This window comes from Orcinus orca, chromosome X, assembly GCF_937001465.1.
Source record: "Orcinus orca chromosome X, mOrcOrc1.1, whole genome shotgun sequence".
In the NCBI taxonomy this organism is placed as follows: Eukaryota; Metazoa; Chordata; class Mammalia; order Artiodactyla; family Delphinidae; genus Orcinus; species Orcinus orca.
In genome coordinates, this window is record NC_064580.1 from 111,886,531 (window position 1) to 111,905,520 (window position 18,990).

The 18,990-nt window shown below is 35.3% G+C and overlaps 1 protein-coding gene across 7 annotated transcripts in view; it reads right to left on the reverse strand.

The window, feature by feature from the left end:
- The window catches only part of SMARCA1 (SWI/SNF related, matrix associated, actin dependent regulator of chromatin, subfamily a, member 1), a 73,567-nt gene that overhangs the window by 29,930 nt on the left and 24,647 nt on the right, over positions 1-18,990 (reverse strand). For 4 of the 7 annotated variants that reach the window (XM_004280522.4, XM_004280525.3, XM_033407053.2 and 1 more), the window contains exons 13-19: positions 17,484-17,519; positions 16,412-16,564; positions 14,012-14,144; positions 13,282-13,430; positions 10,962-11,081; positions 3,571-3,681; positions 3,196-3,309 (exon numbers count right to left, since the gene is read on the reverse strand). In XM_004280522.4, coding sequence (XP_004280570.1) covers positions 3,196-3,309; positions 3,571-3,681; positions 10,962-11,081; positions 13,282-13,430; positions 14,012-14,144; positions 16,412-16,564; positions 17,484-17,519 — 816 coding nt within the window. The remainder of the gene's footprint in view (positions 1-3,195; positions 3,310-3,570; positions 3,682-10,961; positions 11,082-13,281; positions 13,431-14,011; positions 14,145-16,411; positions 16,565-17,483; positions 17,520-18,990) is intronic. The other 3 variants (XM_004280523.4, XM_033407056.2, XM_033407055.2) reach the window with 1 other exon arrangement.

Consider the following 18,990-nt stretch of genomic DNA (forward strand, 5'->3'; position numbering starts at 1 on the left):
GCCCAGCCAGAGTGATTTTTAAAAATGTAAGTCTGATCATATTCTACCTCTTATAAGTGGCTTGACCTTGAGCAAATTACTCAGGGCAAATTACTCAACCTCTGTATGCCTCAGTTTCCCCACCTGTAAAATGGGTTTGTAGTTCCAGGGCTCTTCTGAGAATACTGAGCTAATCATTTCTCAACAACTAAGAAGAGTAAGCAACACAAGTAAGGACTAAATAACTATCTGCTGTTATTTTTCCATCACCCACCTACCCCTTTGCCTTAAAAACATCTCAAAGGCTTTCTTTGCTCTGAAGTTCAACCTAATTAATATGACCTATAATTAATGTTCAATGCTCCACTTGATCCAACTCAACCAACTCACCAGTTTCATCTCAAGTCATTCTCCTTCTCACCACTCCCTAGCAACACTGGCCTTCTTTCAGTTTCTGAAGGGGCAATCCTCCTTCCTACCACAACACCTTTGTACCTGTGGCTCCCCCACCTGAACGCTTCTGTCCCACACTTCACTTGGCTAATTCCTGTGCATCTCTCTGATCTCAACTTAAATGGTGGTCCTTAGGGACCACCTCCCTGATCTCCCACTCCACACTAGATACCCACGTTATGATCCCTCGTAGCACCCTTTGTAAGTACTGAAAACAAGTAACGTCACTACGCTGTGCTTTCAGCTTAATGTCTGTCTCCTCCATTAGAACGTGAGTACTGTGCACTGAGGAACCCCCACTGTCTTATTCGTCAGTTTATCCTCAGACCTTGACATAGGACCTGGCATAGGGGAGCACTCGATAAATATGTATGAAATGAAAAACAGTCCTCCTTTCACTCACACTCCCTCTCCAGTCACTTCTCTCCGGGAGGTGAGGAACAGAAAGCAGTAAGGTGCCACAGCATGGATGCCGTGCCATCTCCCCTCTGCTCACTCATCCCTTTCCTCTCTTCTTGCACCTTCCTCCTTCCTATCACCCTTCGCAGCTGTCCCTTCATTCCTCCCTCTTCTAAGGTTTCCTCTCTCCTCCATCTCCTTCCAGCTGGCCACCACCCAACTGTCATGTAAGACCCTGACCCTTAACCACAAACCGCCTGTAATGAAAGGCACTATCTACATTAAAACCAGAGCTGTGGCGAGAATGTGGTGGGCACTGTATTATCACAGGGAACAGAATTTCAGTATCTCCAAAGAAGGAGCATAAACAGTTATATTAGCAGAGGTGATTTTTTTATTGCTGCTACTTGACTACCACTTGGCTCACCTCCCAAACAACATGTCAAACCACTGTAAACACAGTCCTTATTTAGGGCTGCAGAAAGAAGCAGAGTTATGTCAGATGCAGAAATAGCCCAGAATGTCTGAGTGGAAAGAGCATAGCATTTGAATGCTCAGAACCTGTGTTTGAGACCAGCACCCTTGGCAACTCTGTTAGCTACCTGACCTTGAACAAGTCATTTAACCTCACTGAACTTGTTTCCTCACCTATTATATAGAGGTGATAATAACACCTATCTCGCAGGGTTTCTAAGAAATCAAATGAAGTATGTGGTAAAACATTTATTCAATTATAAGATGCTCTACACAGATATTTGGTTGATTACTGGGGTCTAACATTTCAATCTAATTCTCCTTTAAGTCTCACTAATAATAGTCAAAAAAAGTTAACAGAAAATAATGATCTAAACCTAAAATGTTTAATAATTCTTAGTGGGATCATGTATATATTTGTTTACCTCGTGAAATCTTATTCACTACTTTATTAATTTTACTATTTTTATTTTACATTTTAAACCTATAACTTGCCTGTTTCTTCTACCATATCGCTGTTTTCACTTTCTTTGAAACTGGTTTTATGCCTGATCCGATGTTCAACCATGATTCCTGTACTCTTCTACAACTTCCTAAGAAGGATTTTATCCAGTCCTGTTGGTTAAATACATTCAAATTTAATCATATTTCCCTAACCAGATTATAACTAACCACTTTATATATTTTTATACTTATATTCACCCTAACTTTCTTGTTCCTATTTATATATATTTCCACTTATATTCACCTTAAGTTTCTTGTCCCTATTTATATATATCTAAACTTTGGTACATAAATAGCAAGCAAAACTTTTTTGCTCTATTTCAAATGACAGTGCTCCCACTTTGGACAAATAGTAGAAACACTCTAGAGATTCATTCAGTTCCAAAATATTTTTTTAACATCTTTATTAGAGTATAACTGCTTTACAATAGTGTGTCAGTTTCTGCTTTATAACAAAGTGAGTTTGTTATACATATACATATGTCCCCATATCTCTTCCCTCAGTTCGAAAATATTAACTAACTAAATATCTTATATATATATGGAGCTTTTCTAGGCATATTACAGTTACTAATCAAAATAACTGGTCACAGTTCCACTTGTGATAAAAGTTCACAAAATAAATTTTAAAACACAGCTTCCAATTCATAAAACATAAATCTTCATAAAATTATAACAGTGTTAATACTTTTATAATTTTGTTCATACTATTGACTATTATTTGGTCATCCCTTTCCACTCACTAGGAAGCCAATTTCAACATACAGAAATAACCTGGTATGCTTAATCTCTCAATGTGATAGCTGTAAGTATGACAGACATTATATTTCACTCACTACAAACGGGTTCTTATCTACCTATATAAGTAAGAAATTTGAATTCCAAAAGATCATTTTTAAGTTCCATAATTCATTATCGTGTTTATCATTATTTTAACACCTAAGTGATCACAATCTACTAACCACCAACAGGGCTTCTATCAATCTACGAGCAATAAACACAAAAATACTATTTCTTGGTCATTTTGAGGAAAATAATCAAACATTTCCTATCATCTATTATACATTCACTTCTATTTAAACACATACCTATTGTTTATTCTACATATTCTTCGAGCACCTGAATACGAGAATTATTAAAATGGTATTACTATTTTGAAATATTGGATAATTCTCCACTAATCTCATTTAGTGATGATCTTACTGGTGATTGGGTAGCTTGATGCTTTGCTTCTAGTTAAACCCCCTCTTTGGTTTTAAAAACACCACTATTTTGACTTACTCTTAAGTTCTCTCACATTAAAATGGAACACTTTCTAGTCTAGCTTGATACATTATATTAGCTTAAAAGATTGTATTATGCTAATCCAAAAAACTGAAAAATTACCTTATAGCCTATGGTCTTCCTATAATAAAGAATTTCCTTTTCGAGGAGCTCAAATAAGCGTGGTGGGAAAAACTGAAAATCCTGAATATTTGGCTGTTTTGGAGGTCGTGGAGCCTGCGGGGGAGAAAATGCATTACATATATATTTGTTTTCAGTACATGAAGTGAACACACTTATCTTTTATTATTTCTTTTATATATAGAAAAATAAATACAATGGAATCCATTTATATGGCTGGAGCATATCAAGTACTTTTCTGTATTGTTATATTTTAGGGACTAAGATTTAGCACTAATATAAGTAAATCTGAATCAGAGACCACGTTACGAGACAATTCTACTGTAGGACATAAAACCTGGCCTCATACTGCTTTACCTTTGGAATCTTTGGCTCACTAACACGTAAAGCCTCTCTGAAGTAGGCATCCACCGCATAGTTGGCTTTGCGTTCTCGTTTGGGAGGTTCAATCCATTCCACCATTCCAAGCTATACACGAAAACAAGAATGAGGAGTTTAATAATTCCAAATTTTTTTATAAATATCAAGCACATCAAGGTTGTAGAAGTGCGAGAAAACCAAAGCCATTAGGAAGAATCAAAACTTGCTTTGTAAAACTCTAATTGGAAAAGATACATGCACCCCAAAAGAATCTGAAAAAGAAGTAACTAAATCACTTTGCTGTACACTTGAAACTAACACAATATTGTAAATCAACTATACTTCAATTAAAAAAAAAACTTGCTTTATAAGTCAGTTATACATCCCAACTTCCAAAACCTCATACTGTATACCAAGTTTAGGTGCAAGTGCAAGGATGGTTTTCTTTTTTTTTTAAAGGAAGTTTGAAACTTAGCTCTTGCTTAGTGATTGAGAAGAATTTGCATAATCTGGTTAATATTTTATGTCAAAATAAATAAATAGCGTCTAATATAGGAGGAAGACTAATATTGATTCTGGTAACTGTGTTAAGTGTATGAATTAGAAAATAGCTGAAAGGCATAAATAATAAATATCAACATGACAGCCACATATCCCTTCAAATCAAGAGAAATTTTAAAATAAGACCTCTTGGTAAGGTAGCTGTGGGAAAAGCCAGTGGAATCAGAAAGACCTGAATTTGAAACCAGGTTCTGCCACTTTACCAACTGTATAACTCTGAAGAAATTATTTTCTCCATCTGTAAAATGGGAATAATAATAATACCTACTCTGAGGATTAAATGTGACCATATATGTGAAAGCATTAGGTAAACTGCCAAGAGTTAAATGTAAGTTATTATTAAATATCCAAAGTGGTGTGAACAATGATTTGGTAGCCTTACAAAACTTTACCCCAATATCAGCTGGAAAATGCAATTTAAAAGTCAATATACAAAAGTGACAATATAAAGTTCTGAGTCTGTAGGTATGCTTTTCTAGTTCAGATATTTTTCTTGATTTCACAGTGCCTAGCCTACTACTTTTACACAAAAGAGGCCATTAATCTATTGGGCTGACTAAAAGTTTTGTTTGGTTTTTTCTGTAAGATGGCTCTAGTAGCACTTACTTGTCTTTAACTTCATTGGAAATAATTCTGTTAGATTGTATGTGACAGCTGTCATATCAGCATGCATTTAAAAAAAAAGACTTATCAAAATTGGTGAATTTTTGTGTAGCCATTTTAACATTGAAGATGGAAGAAAAAAAGCAACATTTCCAGCATATTATACGTTATTTTTCAAGAAAGGTAGAAACGCAAAAAAAAAAAAAGATTTGTGCAGTGTATGGAGAAGGTGCTGTGACTGATCGAACGTGTCAAAAGTGGTTTGCGAAGTTTCATGCTGGAGATTTCTCACTGGACGATGCTCCACAGTCAGGTAGACCAGTTGGAGTTGATAGCGATCAAATCGAGTTATTGAGAACAATCAACAGTACACCATGCGGGAGGTAGCCAACATACTCAAAATATCCAAATCAAGCACTGAAAATATTTGCACTAGGTTGGTTATGTAAATCGCTTTGATGTTTGAGTTCCACATAAGTTAAGCGAAAAAAACCTTCTTGACCATATTTCCGCTCTACTTAAACATAATGAAAATGTTCCATTTTAAAACAAATTGTGACGGGTGATGAAAAGTGGGTACTGTACAGTAATGTGGAATGGAAGAGATCGTGGGGCAAGTGAAATGAACCACCACCAACCACACCAAAGGTCAGTCTTCATCCAAAGAAGATGATGTTGTGTATATGGTGGGATTGGAAGGGAGTCCTCTGTTATGAGCTCCTTCTGGAAATCCAAATGATTAATTCCAACAAGTACTGCTCCCAATTAGACCAACTGAAAGCAGCACTCGATGATTAGTCAACAGAAAATGCATAATCTTCCATCAGGGTAACACAAGACCGCATGTTTCTTTGAGGACCAGACAAAAACTGTTACAGCTTGGCTGGGAAGTTCTGATTCATCTGCCGTATTCACCAGACATTGCACCTTCAGATTTCCAATTATTTTGGTCTTTACAAAATTCTCTTAATGGAAAAAAATTTCAATTCCCTGGAAGACTGTAGAAGGAACCTCGAACAGTTCTCTGCTCAAAAAGATAAAAAGTTTGGGGAAGATGGAATTATGAAGTTGCCTGAAAAATGCCAGAAGGTAGTGAAACAACAGGGTGAATACGTTGTTCAATGAAGTTCTTGGTGAAAATGAAAAATGTGTCTTTTATTTTTACTTAAAAACCGAAGGCACTTTTTGGCCAATCCAATACAATTAATGGTCCCACTCTATTTGACCTCATCTACAGGCTGAGTTCTAACCTTGTTATCACATTTTAAGAGTGGAAGATAAACTAAGATGACTAGAATGGTTAGAAATCATAAACTCTGTCTAGAGAAGTAAAGACTAAAGACAAAATGGTGGCATCCACATATGGAAAAGTCTATCAGATAGAAAAAAATGTTCTTTGTTGATCTATAAGATTAAAACCAACATGGAAAGTCACAAGAAAGTAGATTGCTACTCAATATAATTTAACAAATATGTCTTAAGTACCTATTTGCAAGTGTCAAGGATACAAAAGTGAATAAAACAATCTCTTCCACCAAGGAGCTTATAAGCCAAATAAGAAGTATTTTGAGGTACTTCCCTGGTGGCACAGTGGATAAGACTCTGTGCTCCCAATGCAGGGGCCCAGGTTCAATCCCTGGTCAGGGAACTATATCCCACATGCATGCTGCAACTAAGAGTTTGCATGCCACAACTAAGAGTTTTTTGCATGCTACAACTAAGAAGCCCACCTGCCTCAACTAAGGAGCCCACGTGCCACAACTAAGGTGCCCGCCTGCCTCATCTAAGGAGCCTGTGTGCCACAACTAAGACCCGGTGCAACCAAATAAATAAATATTTTTTAAAAAATAGAAGTATTCTGAGAACCAGAGAATATAACACAGTGAAATGAAATATCCTGAATAAGAATCCCAACAATACCGAGTTCAACCAGAGGTTGGATGGGGGGAAGAAAAAAAAACAGAGGCTAGATAACTGTCCTAGATGTTATCGATGGGATTTCTTAATCACAAACAAGGTTAGACTAAATGTCTCTTTTACCTCTAAAAGTTCACGAGATGGATAATGTGAGTTATGTAAGATGATGAGTTTTGTTTTGTTTTTCCCCTCAGATGGGTTAATGTGAGATGACAGTAATAGAAAAGATTTTTTTTTTTTTTTTTTGCGGTACGCGGGCCTCTCACTGTTGCGGCCTCTCCCATTGCAGAGCACAGGCTCCGGACGCACAAGCTCAGCAGCCATGGCTCACGGGCCTAGCCGCTCCGCGGCATGCGGGATCTTCCCAGACCAGGGCACGAACCCATGTCCCCTGCATCGGCAGGCGGACTCTCAACCACTGCGCCACCAGGGAAGCCCGAAAAGATATTTTTTAATAACCAATATTTATTTGTCTCGATTGGGATGAAAAATCAATAATAACTTAACTTTCTAAAAGTAATGTATTTGGCCATTTAACCTATACTTGTTTGAAGGTTTAGATATTCAAATGTGAAATAAGTATTAAAGGCCAATTCCTGGATTTTCAAAAACAGAATAAATCATGCTAAATTAGTTTGTTTTAGATAAGACTACATTAATACAAACTTATTCAGGTTAATTTATTCAGAATCAATTTCAGTCATTATGACTTAATTCACCAGGTATGGTTATAAACTAATGCAACTGGTTCGATAAATCTTATATAAAAATCTACCTCACTGTGCAATTTCCATATGTATGAACAACATTCTTGCAGGTTTTCAATTCTCTTCAAAGGACAGTATGAACTTATTTTATGAACCTATCTAGAAAATATGGAAAGACATAATAAAAATATAATTTCAACTCAGAATATTCAGAAAAAAATCTGGTTTAGTCAGTCAATTATAAAAGTCATCATAATTGTTATCATCAAAATTTCTTTATATCTGTACATCATTATTTTGCTAGAATTAGAAACACAGGAAAACTTGTTATATTAGAAATGGACAAATATTTTACTAAGCCTAATTTTCCTCTAAGAAAGTAGGTAGGAAGCACCACTGATATTTAGACTTTTCACTGTTACTTTATAAAACACTTATAATAACAATAAGCCCAAGGGAATAATTGTAAAATTAATAAAATTCATATCACATAATGAGATCTAAAAAGCATATTAGGAAGGCAGTTTGCACTCTGTGTATGCAGGCTGTCACCTCCATCTCCTCAGAGTAAGCCATGAGTAGTCTGAATTAAGGTTATAGATAGAATAACCACATAGATTTTGGTCAAGATACTAAAAACTAACCAGAAATAATGACAGCAACAAAGCATTATCAACATACTAGTTGCAATGCAAATTAAAATGGCTCACCTCTGATTTTTCAGTAAAATCAATACCTAAGAATAAGCTTTTTTATTTTAAAAAATTCATTCTGTCAGTTAAAAAATTTAACAGCTTTATAGAACAATTTGAGTAACAAAATAAAAATGATAGAATTGTATTATAACTCAAAAAATAACTCTCCTTGAGTCCATGTTGATATAAATAAAAGAGTACATAAATAAATGGGGAGAAGGGACAGCTCTTCCTTACAGAAAAATCCCAATTAATAAATGTAGATGGAATGAAGGAAATACAAAATTACCGTTAAGTAAACACCGCAATAACTATTGCAGGCAAACTCCACCAAGAGATGCTAAAACCAGTGGGCAAAAATTTGAGGCGTATCTCCCCCCACCAAGATACTTATCAATTACAAAGGGAAAAATGGGAACTCTACAGTGGAAAAAGCCAGCAGACATCACCTCAACAACGTGACTAGGGTTACTGTCCCCAGTAACATGACATAGTGATGTCGTATGTTCCCTGGTATGATGTACTGAGAAAGACGTAACATCCCTTCCAACACATTCTTGCTAAAAATGCATAATGTCAATCAAATCATGAAAAAAATGTCGAACAACCCCAAAGTGAGATTCAAACTACAAGACAACTGAACAATACTCTTCAAGAGTCATGAAAAACAAAGAAAGACTGAGAACTATCACAGATTAGAAGATACCAAGGAGACACAGCAACAAAATGCAATGTGGGTCAAGAGAATGAGAAGACAAGCCACAGACTGGGAGAAATTGTTTGCAAAAGACATATCTGATAAGAGACTATTATCCAAAATATACAAAGAACTCTTAAAACTCAACAATAAGAAAACAACCATTCTGATTTTTAAATGGGCGAAAGATCTGAGGAGACACTTCCCCGATGAAATATACAGATGGCAAATAAGCAAATGAAAAGATGCTCCCCATCATATGTCATGAGTGAAATGCAAACTAAAACAAAGACATACTACTACACACCTACTAAAATGGCAAAAATCCAGAACACTGTCAACACCAAATGCTGGTGAGAATGTGGCGCAAACAGGAACTCTCATTCACTGCCCACGGGAATGTAAAATAGTATGGCCACTTTGGAACACAGGTTGGCAGTTTCTTACAAAATTAAACATACTCTTACCATACAATCCAACAATCGTGCTCCTTGGGATTTACCCAAAGGAGTTGAAAATCTATGTCCACACAAAAACCTGCACATAAATGTTTATGGCAGCTTTATTCATAATTATCAAAACTTGGAAGCAACCAAGATGTCCTTCAGTAGATAAATGCATAAATAAGCTGTAGTACCTCCAGAAAATGGAATATAACTCAACACTACAAAGAAATGAGCTATCAAGCCATGAAAAGACATGAAGGAACTTTAAATGCATATTACTAAGTGAAACAAGCCAATTGGAAAAGGCTACATACTGTATGATTCCAACTATATAATATTCTGGAAAGGGCAAGACTATGGAGAAAGTGCAAAGATCAGTTGTTGCTAGGGGTTGACGGGAGGGTGGGATTAACAGGCAGCACACAGAGGGTTTTTAGGGCAGTGAAACTATTCTGGATATCATAATGGTGGATACCAGTCATTTATACATTTATCCAAACCCACAGACTGTACAACACCAAAAGTGAATCCTAATGTAAACGATGGACTTTGAATGATAATGATGTCAGTGTAGGTTCGACTGGTGTGGGATGTTGACAGTGGAGGAAGCTGCTGGAGGGAGGCAGATGGAATATGGGAAGTCTTTGTATTTTCCACTTGATTTTGCTGTGAACCTAAAACTGCTCTTAAAAATAAAACTCTGTTTTTAAAAACTGCAATGTGGGATCCTGGATTATAAACCCTGGAACAGGGAGAGGACATTAGGGGGAAAACATGTTAATTTCCTGGACTTGATCACTGTAATATGATTAAGTAAATTGTTAACATTAGGGGAAGCTGAGTGAAGGATATATGTGAACTCTTTACTAGTTTTTGCAATAAAGTCTGAAGTCATTTGAAAATTAAAAGTTTTTAAAATTACAGCCATAATTTCAGTTTAAACAGACAAAATAAATAAAATTCCCATTTCTTCAAGAGACCTTTGTTGTCCATGAAGTATATTACAAGGCATTCTTTTATAAATGAGACCACCTGTAACAAAGTCCTTCTGGCATTTAAGTAACTATATGTTAACAATAATATTATTACTAATATAATTAATACTAAGTGCTACATATTTTGTTCTAATTACTCTATAATGTAATTACTCCAATCTCCATTTGATAGGTGAAAAAACTGATTATCCAAAGTCACTTAATTATGGTTACCAAAGGGGAAAGGAGGGGAAGGATAAATTAGGAGTTTGGGATTAACATATACACACTACTACATATAAAATAGATAACCAACAAAGACCTACTGTACAGCACAGGGAACTATACTCAATATTTTGTAATAACCTATAAGGGAAAAGAATCTGAAAATAATACATATGTATGTATAACTGAATCGCTTTGCTGTATACCTAAAAGTAACACAACATTGTAAATCAACTATACTTCAATAAAAAAAAATTTAAGTCAATTAGTGATCGAGTTGTGATTTCAGCTTTAGAATCCAGGAACTCAACCACATCCTATACTGCTTCTCAAAAACAAAAGTGGTGGTAGTGGTAGTAGCAGCAACAGCAAAAATGATGTTGATGGTGGTGGTAATAATAATAATAATAAACCAGCCCTTAGATAAGATCATTTTGACATACATCACTTTCACTCTGTAGCACAGTATTGTGATAGGTAAGTGCCAGTGTTTTGTTAAATATATAATTGTTACGGGAAGAAATGCTAATTTGAGAATCTAATGGTTGAGGGTAAAAAGTTACCTTCTGTTTTTCTCTATAATCTTCTCCTTCAAACTTGTACAAACTTTGTTCAGTGTCCATTCTAAAATTTCTCAGAGAAGACTCTCCCATTTTCTGCAAGCGTTCATTCATCTCTGCAGTCTAAAGTTGAAAGCATTGAAATTAGAAAATTATCACTGAATTACTTATAAAAATCTGTGGATTTTCTATCTTTTTAAAAGTCAGGTTTTGATATGAAATATGCAGTCTGTTAATTTACAAGGTAATAATGCAATGTTAACATCAAACTTGAATATAAATTTAATTTGCCCCAAGTATTTTAAATACTTAAATGGCTCTTAAGTGTTCTCACTTAGGCTTTCTTTAAAATCTTTTGTCATTGAAAATGTAGCCATATTATAATTTCTGCTGCATAATTTTAATGGGACACATGGCTAATGCTAAAACAAAGGCAAACTTGGATTAAACAACACATTTGCACGCTAACATAAAACACAGGAACACAAGATTGTTCAAATTCCAACATATGGCTTCAGATACGTGAAAAGGTACTAAATATCACTAATCGTCAGGGAAATGCAAATCAAAGCTACAATGAGATATCACCTCACACTTGTTAGAATGGCCATCATCAAAAAGTCTACAAATAATAAATGCTGGAGAGGATGTGGAGAAAAGGGAACCCTCCTACACTGTTGGTGGGAATGTAAATTGGTTAAGGAAATGTAGAAAACAGTATGGAGGTTCCTCAAAAAATTAAAAATAGAGTTACCATATGATCCAGCAATTCCAAATTCCACTCCTGGGAATTTATTTGAAGGAAATGAAGACACTAACTTGAAAAGATACCTACCTGCACCCCCATGTTCGTTACAGCACTATTTACAATAGCCAAGACATGGAAACAACCTAAGCGTCCATCGATGGATGAATGGATAAAGAAAATGTGGTGTAAATGTATACAATGGAACATTACTCAGCCATTAAAGAGAAGGAAATCCTGCCATTTGAGACAATGTGGATGGACCTTGAGGCTATTATGCTAAATGAAATAAGTCAGACAGAGAAAGAAAAATACCATATGATCTCACTGATATGTGGAATCTAAAAAAAAAGAAAACCTAACTCATAGACCCAGAGAACAGATTGGCTGGTTGCCAGAGGTGGGGGGTGGGAGGTCAGTTATAAAATAAATAAGTGCTGGGGCTATAATATAAATGTATGGAGATATAGCCTCAGAAACAAAAAATAGTCTGAAAAGTAAATTCGACCAATTTACAGGAAATACAGTACATAAGTGAACATGGTAAAATACTCCGTGGGGATGGAATCAGCAAAATCTAGACTGTGAGCAACTCAAAAGGCAAACAATCCAGTTTCTTCACCAAATAAATTACACGGGAAATAATACATAAATGGAGGGAGAACCTACAGATTAAAAAGGATACATATGACATATCAACCAATGACAATGTATAGACCTTATATGCATTCTGATTTTTAAAAAAGTTTTAAAAAAGCTTAGCTACTTCTGAGATAATTGGAAATTTGAATTATAACTGGATTTTTGCTGTTAAAGAATTATTGGGGTTTTTCAGGTGGGACAATGCCATCATGGTTATGTTTTTAAAGAGTTCTTATATTTTAGAAATACATAGTGAAATATTTACAGCTGAAATGATATGGCTGAGATTGAACTGGGGCTGTGAATGGGGCAGGACTGGTTGATGAACTGGGGCTGTGAATGGGGCAGGAAGATGAACTGGGGCTGTGAATGGGGCAGGACTGGTTGATGGTTGTTGGAAACAGGTGATAAGTACATGGGGGTTCATTACACTATTCTGTCTACTTTTGCTTATGTTTGAAATTATCCATAATAATTTGTGAAAAAAGGTAAATTCAACACAAAATTGCAATATTCTGAAACAGCTTATTATACTTTAACAAATAATGCTTTAATATTTTACAAAATGTTCACAAAAGTTTCAGTTAACACAATGTATCAGTAGATAATTTCTAATCCCATGCAAAAAAGTCACAAAAATGCAGTCCTGATACAAGTGATTAAACACAACATTTTTGGGGCTTTTAAGTAGAGTAAATACCAATATTATAAGCATGAGATATAAGGTCACTCAATTTTAAACTCCGGTTCCTACTCTTCTCACCAAAAATTAACCTAAAAAAAAAACCCTAAATTATCCCTGGATATAAATCTACAAATTCTTAGAACATGAGTCATTTGAAACATGCATTTGAAACAACACACTACAATAATCATGCTGAAATAAACTGATGTTAAAGCAATCCATCATGAAAACAAAATGCCATTTTAACTAACCTTCTTTTCCCCTCTTTCCAGAAGAGTTGTAATGTCTTCATCTGTCAGCTCACTTTCTTTAGAAGCAAAAACATGGGTGGCTCCATGACGTATCATTTGTAACATTTCCTCTTTTGCCATCTTGTTAGACTGTTGGTCAATAAGTCTTCCTGATAATAAAAATAAAAGTTGTATATATGCAATGATATTCCAGAGAAAGCATAGCATATTAGTTCTAATCAGAAACTACTACATTTAAACATAAGTAAAACTTTAGTGAGCTTTAAAGTAATTTTTTAAAAGAACAACCCTGCAAGTTTTTCTTCTACCATACCTTCTATTTCAATATGAATTTCCTTCTATAAAATTCAGTTAAAACATAGGACAGAAACATTTTTTCATGTTCAAACTTCATTTCTCAGATCAAATTGTTCTGTATGAAAAGGCACCCTCTAATACATGTTCTAAAATTTTTAAACCAAACATTTTATCTGCTAAATAATACCAAGTACTTCAAAAGACATGCCACTGACATTCAGCTATAAGCTAGTGATGTTCAAGTACCTACTCCATATACTGAATGCCAGGTTTCAAAATAGGCAGATTTAAATTAGCATTTTTTTTAATTTGACTTTTTTCTTTTACTAAGTTTGCAGATTTTGGTCAACTTTCATTAAAAGTAATCTCCTCTGAAGAAAATTGCACGTGTTTTTCAAAAAGAACACCTAATTCAGTTTACACGTATAAATACCTTGTTGTATGACAATTGAGTCAAGTCTCAGTTTTATCTCAGCTCTTTCAACAATCCTTTCTTCAACGGTGTTGTCGGTGATGAGACGAAATACACGTACTGGCTTCTTCTGACCGATACGATGTGCCCGATCCTAGTAGAAAAAAATCCTAATATAAGACATTGGGCATTCTGGATAAAATGTATGGTATAGCAAGCTTATGCTATAAAATTCTGAAAATAAAAATTAGTTCCTGATCTCTCTAGACCTGCCATTTTTGAAACGAGGGTAAAGAATATTAAGAATATCTAGAGACCCCTGGGAACACAGAAATCTGCAAATATTCTGCCGTACCATTAATGGAAATTTCCAGAAGGACAACAGACAAAACCCCTTTAAGATGAGGACTAAAGAGAGCTGAAAGCTTCTGGATTAAGTTACTAAGTAATTTTAAGCCATTAAATACAAACATCTTCCACACTAGCAAGGAGTTTTTTAAGTGAGGGGCAAATTAGTTAATAAGGGCTGCTTTGGTGGCAAAAGTCAGCTTTCTCTCATCAGCAAGCAGTTCTTTCTGTTTACTGAGGCAATTCAGGGATCTGTAATAAAGGGTCATAAAAATTAATGGGCTATTAATACCCTTACTGTATGGTCTTGAACTGGTCCTATGGTTTACAGTTGGTAAAGGTGTGACAGGTGGCAAGTTCTGATAACATATAAACAGCTAGGGGGAGTGTTTTTGTTTTTGTTTTAAACATCTTTATTGGAGTATAATTGCTTTACAATGGTGTGTTAGTTTCTGCTTTATAACAAAGTGAATCAGTTATACATATGTCCCCATATCCCTTCCCTCTTGTGTCTCTCTCCCTCCCACCCTCCCTATCCCACCCCTCTAGATGGTCACAAAGCACCGAGCTGATCTCCCTGTGCTATGCGGCTGCTTCCCACTTAGCTATCTATTTTACGTTTGGTAGTGTATATATGTCCATGCCACTCTCTCACTTCGTCCCAGCTTCCCCTTCCCCTTCCCCGTATCCTCAAGTCCATTCTCTAGTAGGTCTGTGTCTTTATTCCCATCTTGCCCCTAGGTTCTTCATGACCTTTTTTTTTTTTTTTTAGCAGTCACTATGGAGAACAGTATGGAGGTTCCTTAAAAAACTAAAAAGAGAACTACCATACGACCCAGCAATCCCACTACTGGGCATATACCCTGAGAAAACCATAATTCAAAGAGTCATGTACCACAATGTTCATTGCAGGGGGAGTGTTTTTAAAACACAAGAAGCTGCCAGGGCAAATAGGTGAAGGGAGGAGGCTGGTCGAGAAAAAATCAAAGAAACAGGGTTCAAAACAGCCCTTGTACTAAATATAAAAACACTAGAGCCAGTAACAGTTTCAACACAGCACACTGAGAGAGAATGCAACACCCCTACACATATTTACATTTCAAACTCAAATCGGTAAATCGTGAAAGATCAGCTATCCTCTAACACTTTTAAGGAAATAAAGTGTCACCAGTAAGTTTTCCAGTTCAGTAACACTGTAACTTACTGGGGCTTACTCCAACTTAGTCACATCAAACATGCAGTTTGGTACCTAAAGCAGTAACAATTATGCCAAAGCATGTGGATTTTAAAATGTCCCGATGGTCAATATTTTCAATTCTCTATTATAAAAGAAAAGGGACGACTTCTAAGCTCTGCCTCATTGGCATATGACTTTAATCATTTCCAAAGACAGTCAGTTGTCCCATAAATTCCTGGGATTTTGAATGCATAGCTATGTTTTATCTTTTTACCTCTGAAATTATATATAATCTCAAAACTTGAGTCACAGTGACTCAAGTTGTAGCTCTAGTTCAATAAATGATACCATGATGAAAGGTAAGAAAAGCTCCCTGAATCTTTTTTAAACATAGAGTAGTTTCTGATGGTGTCCTTAGGTAGCAAATGTTTTCCTGGAATATATTCCTTTGTTACCTTTTTACCTTCTTGCCCCAATTGTTTTATAACAGAAATTAAAACCCTATCTCTCCCAATTTCAGTGCTAAGGATTTTAATATATTTAGTTGTTAAGGAAATTAATACTGAAAGACTAATTTTTAAACCCTTTTCATTAAAACATATGTATGTGCCCTCTTCAATATTTAGGAGTGGGAAAAAATGACATTTCTGTTTCATGATAAAAGCCAAAATCAACACACAAATGCTATAGTTGGGCTTGGGGTGTATTTGTTTTTGTTTTGTTTGTTTTTTGCAATTAGCACAGCAACTTTGTTTTCCAGAAAAATCTATTTTAACATCTACAAAATCCCCCAAAGATTGTTGTTACCATTTTATCATAAATTACCTTTGTGCTGTATAAATAACAATAGTTTTCCGAGCTAAGGTAAATTTCTGATACCATTAAAGATTACTAACCATAGCTTGTAGATCAACCTGTGGATTCCAGTCTGAGTCATATAGTATAACCACATCAGCACTTGCCAAGTTAATTCCAAGACCTCCAGCCCTGGTACTCAGCATAAAGATGAATTTGCTACTATTAGGAACATTAAAGGCCTCTATTGCTTCCTTTATTTAATTGACAGGAGATGGAAGAAAAAGAGAGAAAAATCAAATTATATTACCAGAGTCCTTAAGAAAGAAATAAACATTTTAACATGCATGCTCAAAACCCCACTTTGTAATATTCTTCCATCTTCAAAAATATTTAAGCATCTATCTATAAACTGTACTATGTGTACAGTAAAAAGTGTATTACATAACGTTCCTAACCTTTAGAAGCTTACCTCAATAAAAAGAACAATCACAAAGACAAATTTAACTAAGCAATTAATCAATCATTTAAATTATTTTAAAATAATAATAGTGAAAATGTTTTAATTGAGTGGGAGCTAAAATATATCTAGGGGGTAAAATGTCAGATATCTCAACTTCATTCCCATTAATTTATGAAGAATTAATAAAGAAGGTATAGAAGACCAACCAAGAGAGATAAAAGTTTAGAAATGGGAATGAGAGCAACAGATAGAGGGGAAGGTAAGTAGATTTATTTCCATATGGTGAAAAGGAGCAAACAGGGAAGTAATGAGGAAAATCAGGAAGGTAATCCAGGGATATTCAGTGAAGAGTCTTAAAAATTAATAGGATGTTAATATCCTTGCTATATAAAGATCTCATACAAATTAATTAGAAAGAAACACTAAGACCGCAATAGAAAAATGAGAAAAAAAAGGACAGTACACAAAAGAACAAGTACGAATGGCTAATAAACACAAGAATAATGTTCAATCTCACTAGTAATCAAATAAATGCAAATTAAAACAACATAATACCATTTTTTAAAGATTAAAAAAATGATATACTCAATGTTGACGAGGGGGCGGTGAGACGGGCACTCTCATACATTGCTGCTGGGAGTGTAAATTGGTACAACCTTTCTGGAAAGCAATTTGGCAATATGCATCAAGAGTCTTAAAAGTGTTCATACCCTTTGACCCAGTAATTCCACTTCTAGGAATTTATCCTAAGGAAATAATCAGAGATGGGCACAAAGATTTATGTATAAGGACTTTTACTTAAGCATTATTTATAATAGTGAAAAATTGGAAACAACCTGAATGATCAACAATAGGGGGATAAATTATTTATTGTATGTCCACAGGATGAAATATCACACTAAAATTATTTTTACAATGATATTTTTTACTGATATAGGAAAGTACAATATAATGTTGAGTAAAAAGTATCAGGATACTGAACTTCATATGTAGTGTATAGAGTATAATATTAATTATTTATATATTATATAGGCATAAAAATATTGGCCAGAAATACTTTTCTTCTCAAGATTTCCTTGGCAATCATATATTACTTTCATAATCGCAAAATACAGGAAGTTCTATTTTTAAGGAATGGAATGGCATGGTCAAAAGTTGCAGACAGAGAAGGTGACTCTGCCGCAGTCCATACAGCATGTAGAGGGGGCAGTACAGAAAGCAGCATGGTGTAGTGAGAGGCAATTTGGTGTAGAGGAAATAGCAAAAACCTGGGCGTGAATCATAACTCTACCATTTATTACACATGTGGTTCTCAGCAAGCATTTAACCTCTCTGAGACACAGTTTCAAGTGGAGAAAATTATGCCAATACTTTACTGGGCTGCTGGGAGAATTCAGCTGGAACTCTAAGTTGCCTAGCTCATAGTCGTTGCTTGACAAATGTTAGTTCCTTTCCCCATAAAAGTGAGGAGCTAGCTGAATTTAGCTGTAGCAATGGAGAAAGGGCAAATCCAGCTGCTATTGAGAAAGAATTGCTTATTAACAGCTCGCAAACAAATCGAGTAAGGAATTAAAGGTAGTCTTCCCCTTCTTACTAGGAAAATAGATGAAATGCTTGTCTGAACAACAACATAATGGGAAGGCAGGACATTTCCAAAACAAAACAAACAGCTCTCACTTTGCTATATCTTTTTTGTTTTAAAGATTTTTTTTTTGATGTGGACCGTTTTTAAAGTCTTCATTGAATTTGTTACAATATTGCTTCTATTTTATGTTTTGGATTTTTGGCTGCAAGGCATGTGGGATCTTAGCTCCCTAGCCAGGGATCGAACCCGCACCCCCTGCACTGGAAGGCAGAGTCTCAACCACTGGACCGCCAGAGAAGTCCCTCACTTTGCTATATCTAAAGTCAAAGCATGTGATTCAAAGTCTCTGAAAGGAGAACATTATTTAACATTTTAAGAAACCAGATAATTGGAGCATAATTAGGTAAAGTCCACATTATTCATGAGCAGAGAAATTAGACAGAAATGCAAACTGGCTATTTGAGATCAGAAAGCACCTACTCTTCTGCCTTAGTATCATCTTCATTCCGGGAAGAAGGGCCATCTTGAATGGTACTATGCTTAATGTGGATTTGGAGAAATCCATTCCCAGGAATAAATCAGCGAAAGCCCAATAAAGATTCAAGTTACCATTTCAGAGAGGGTAAAAGACT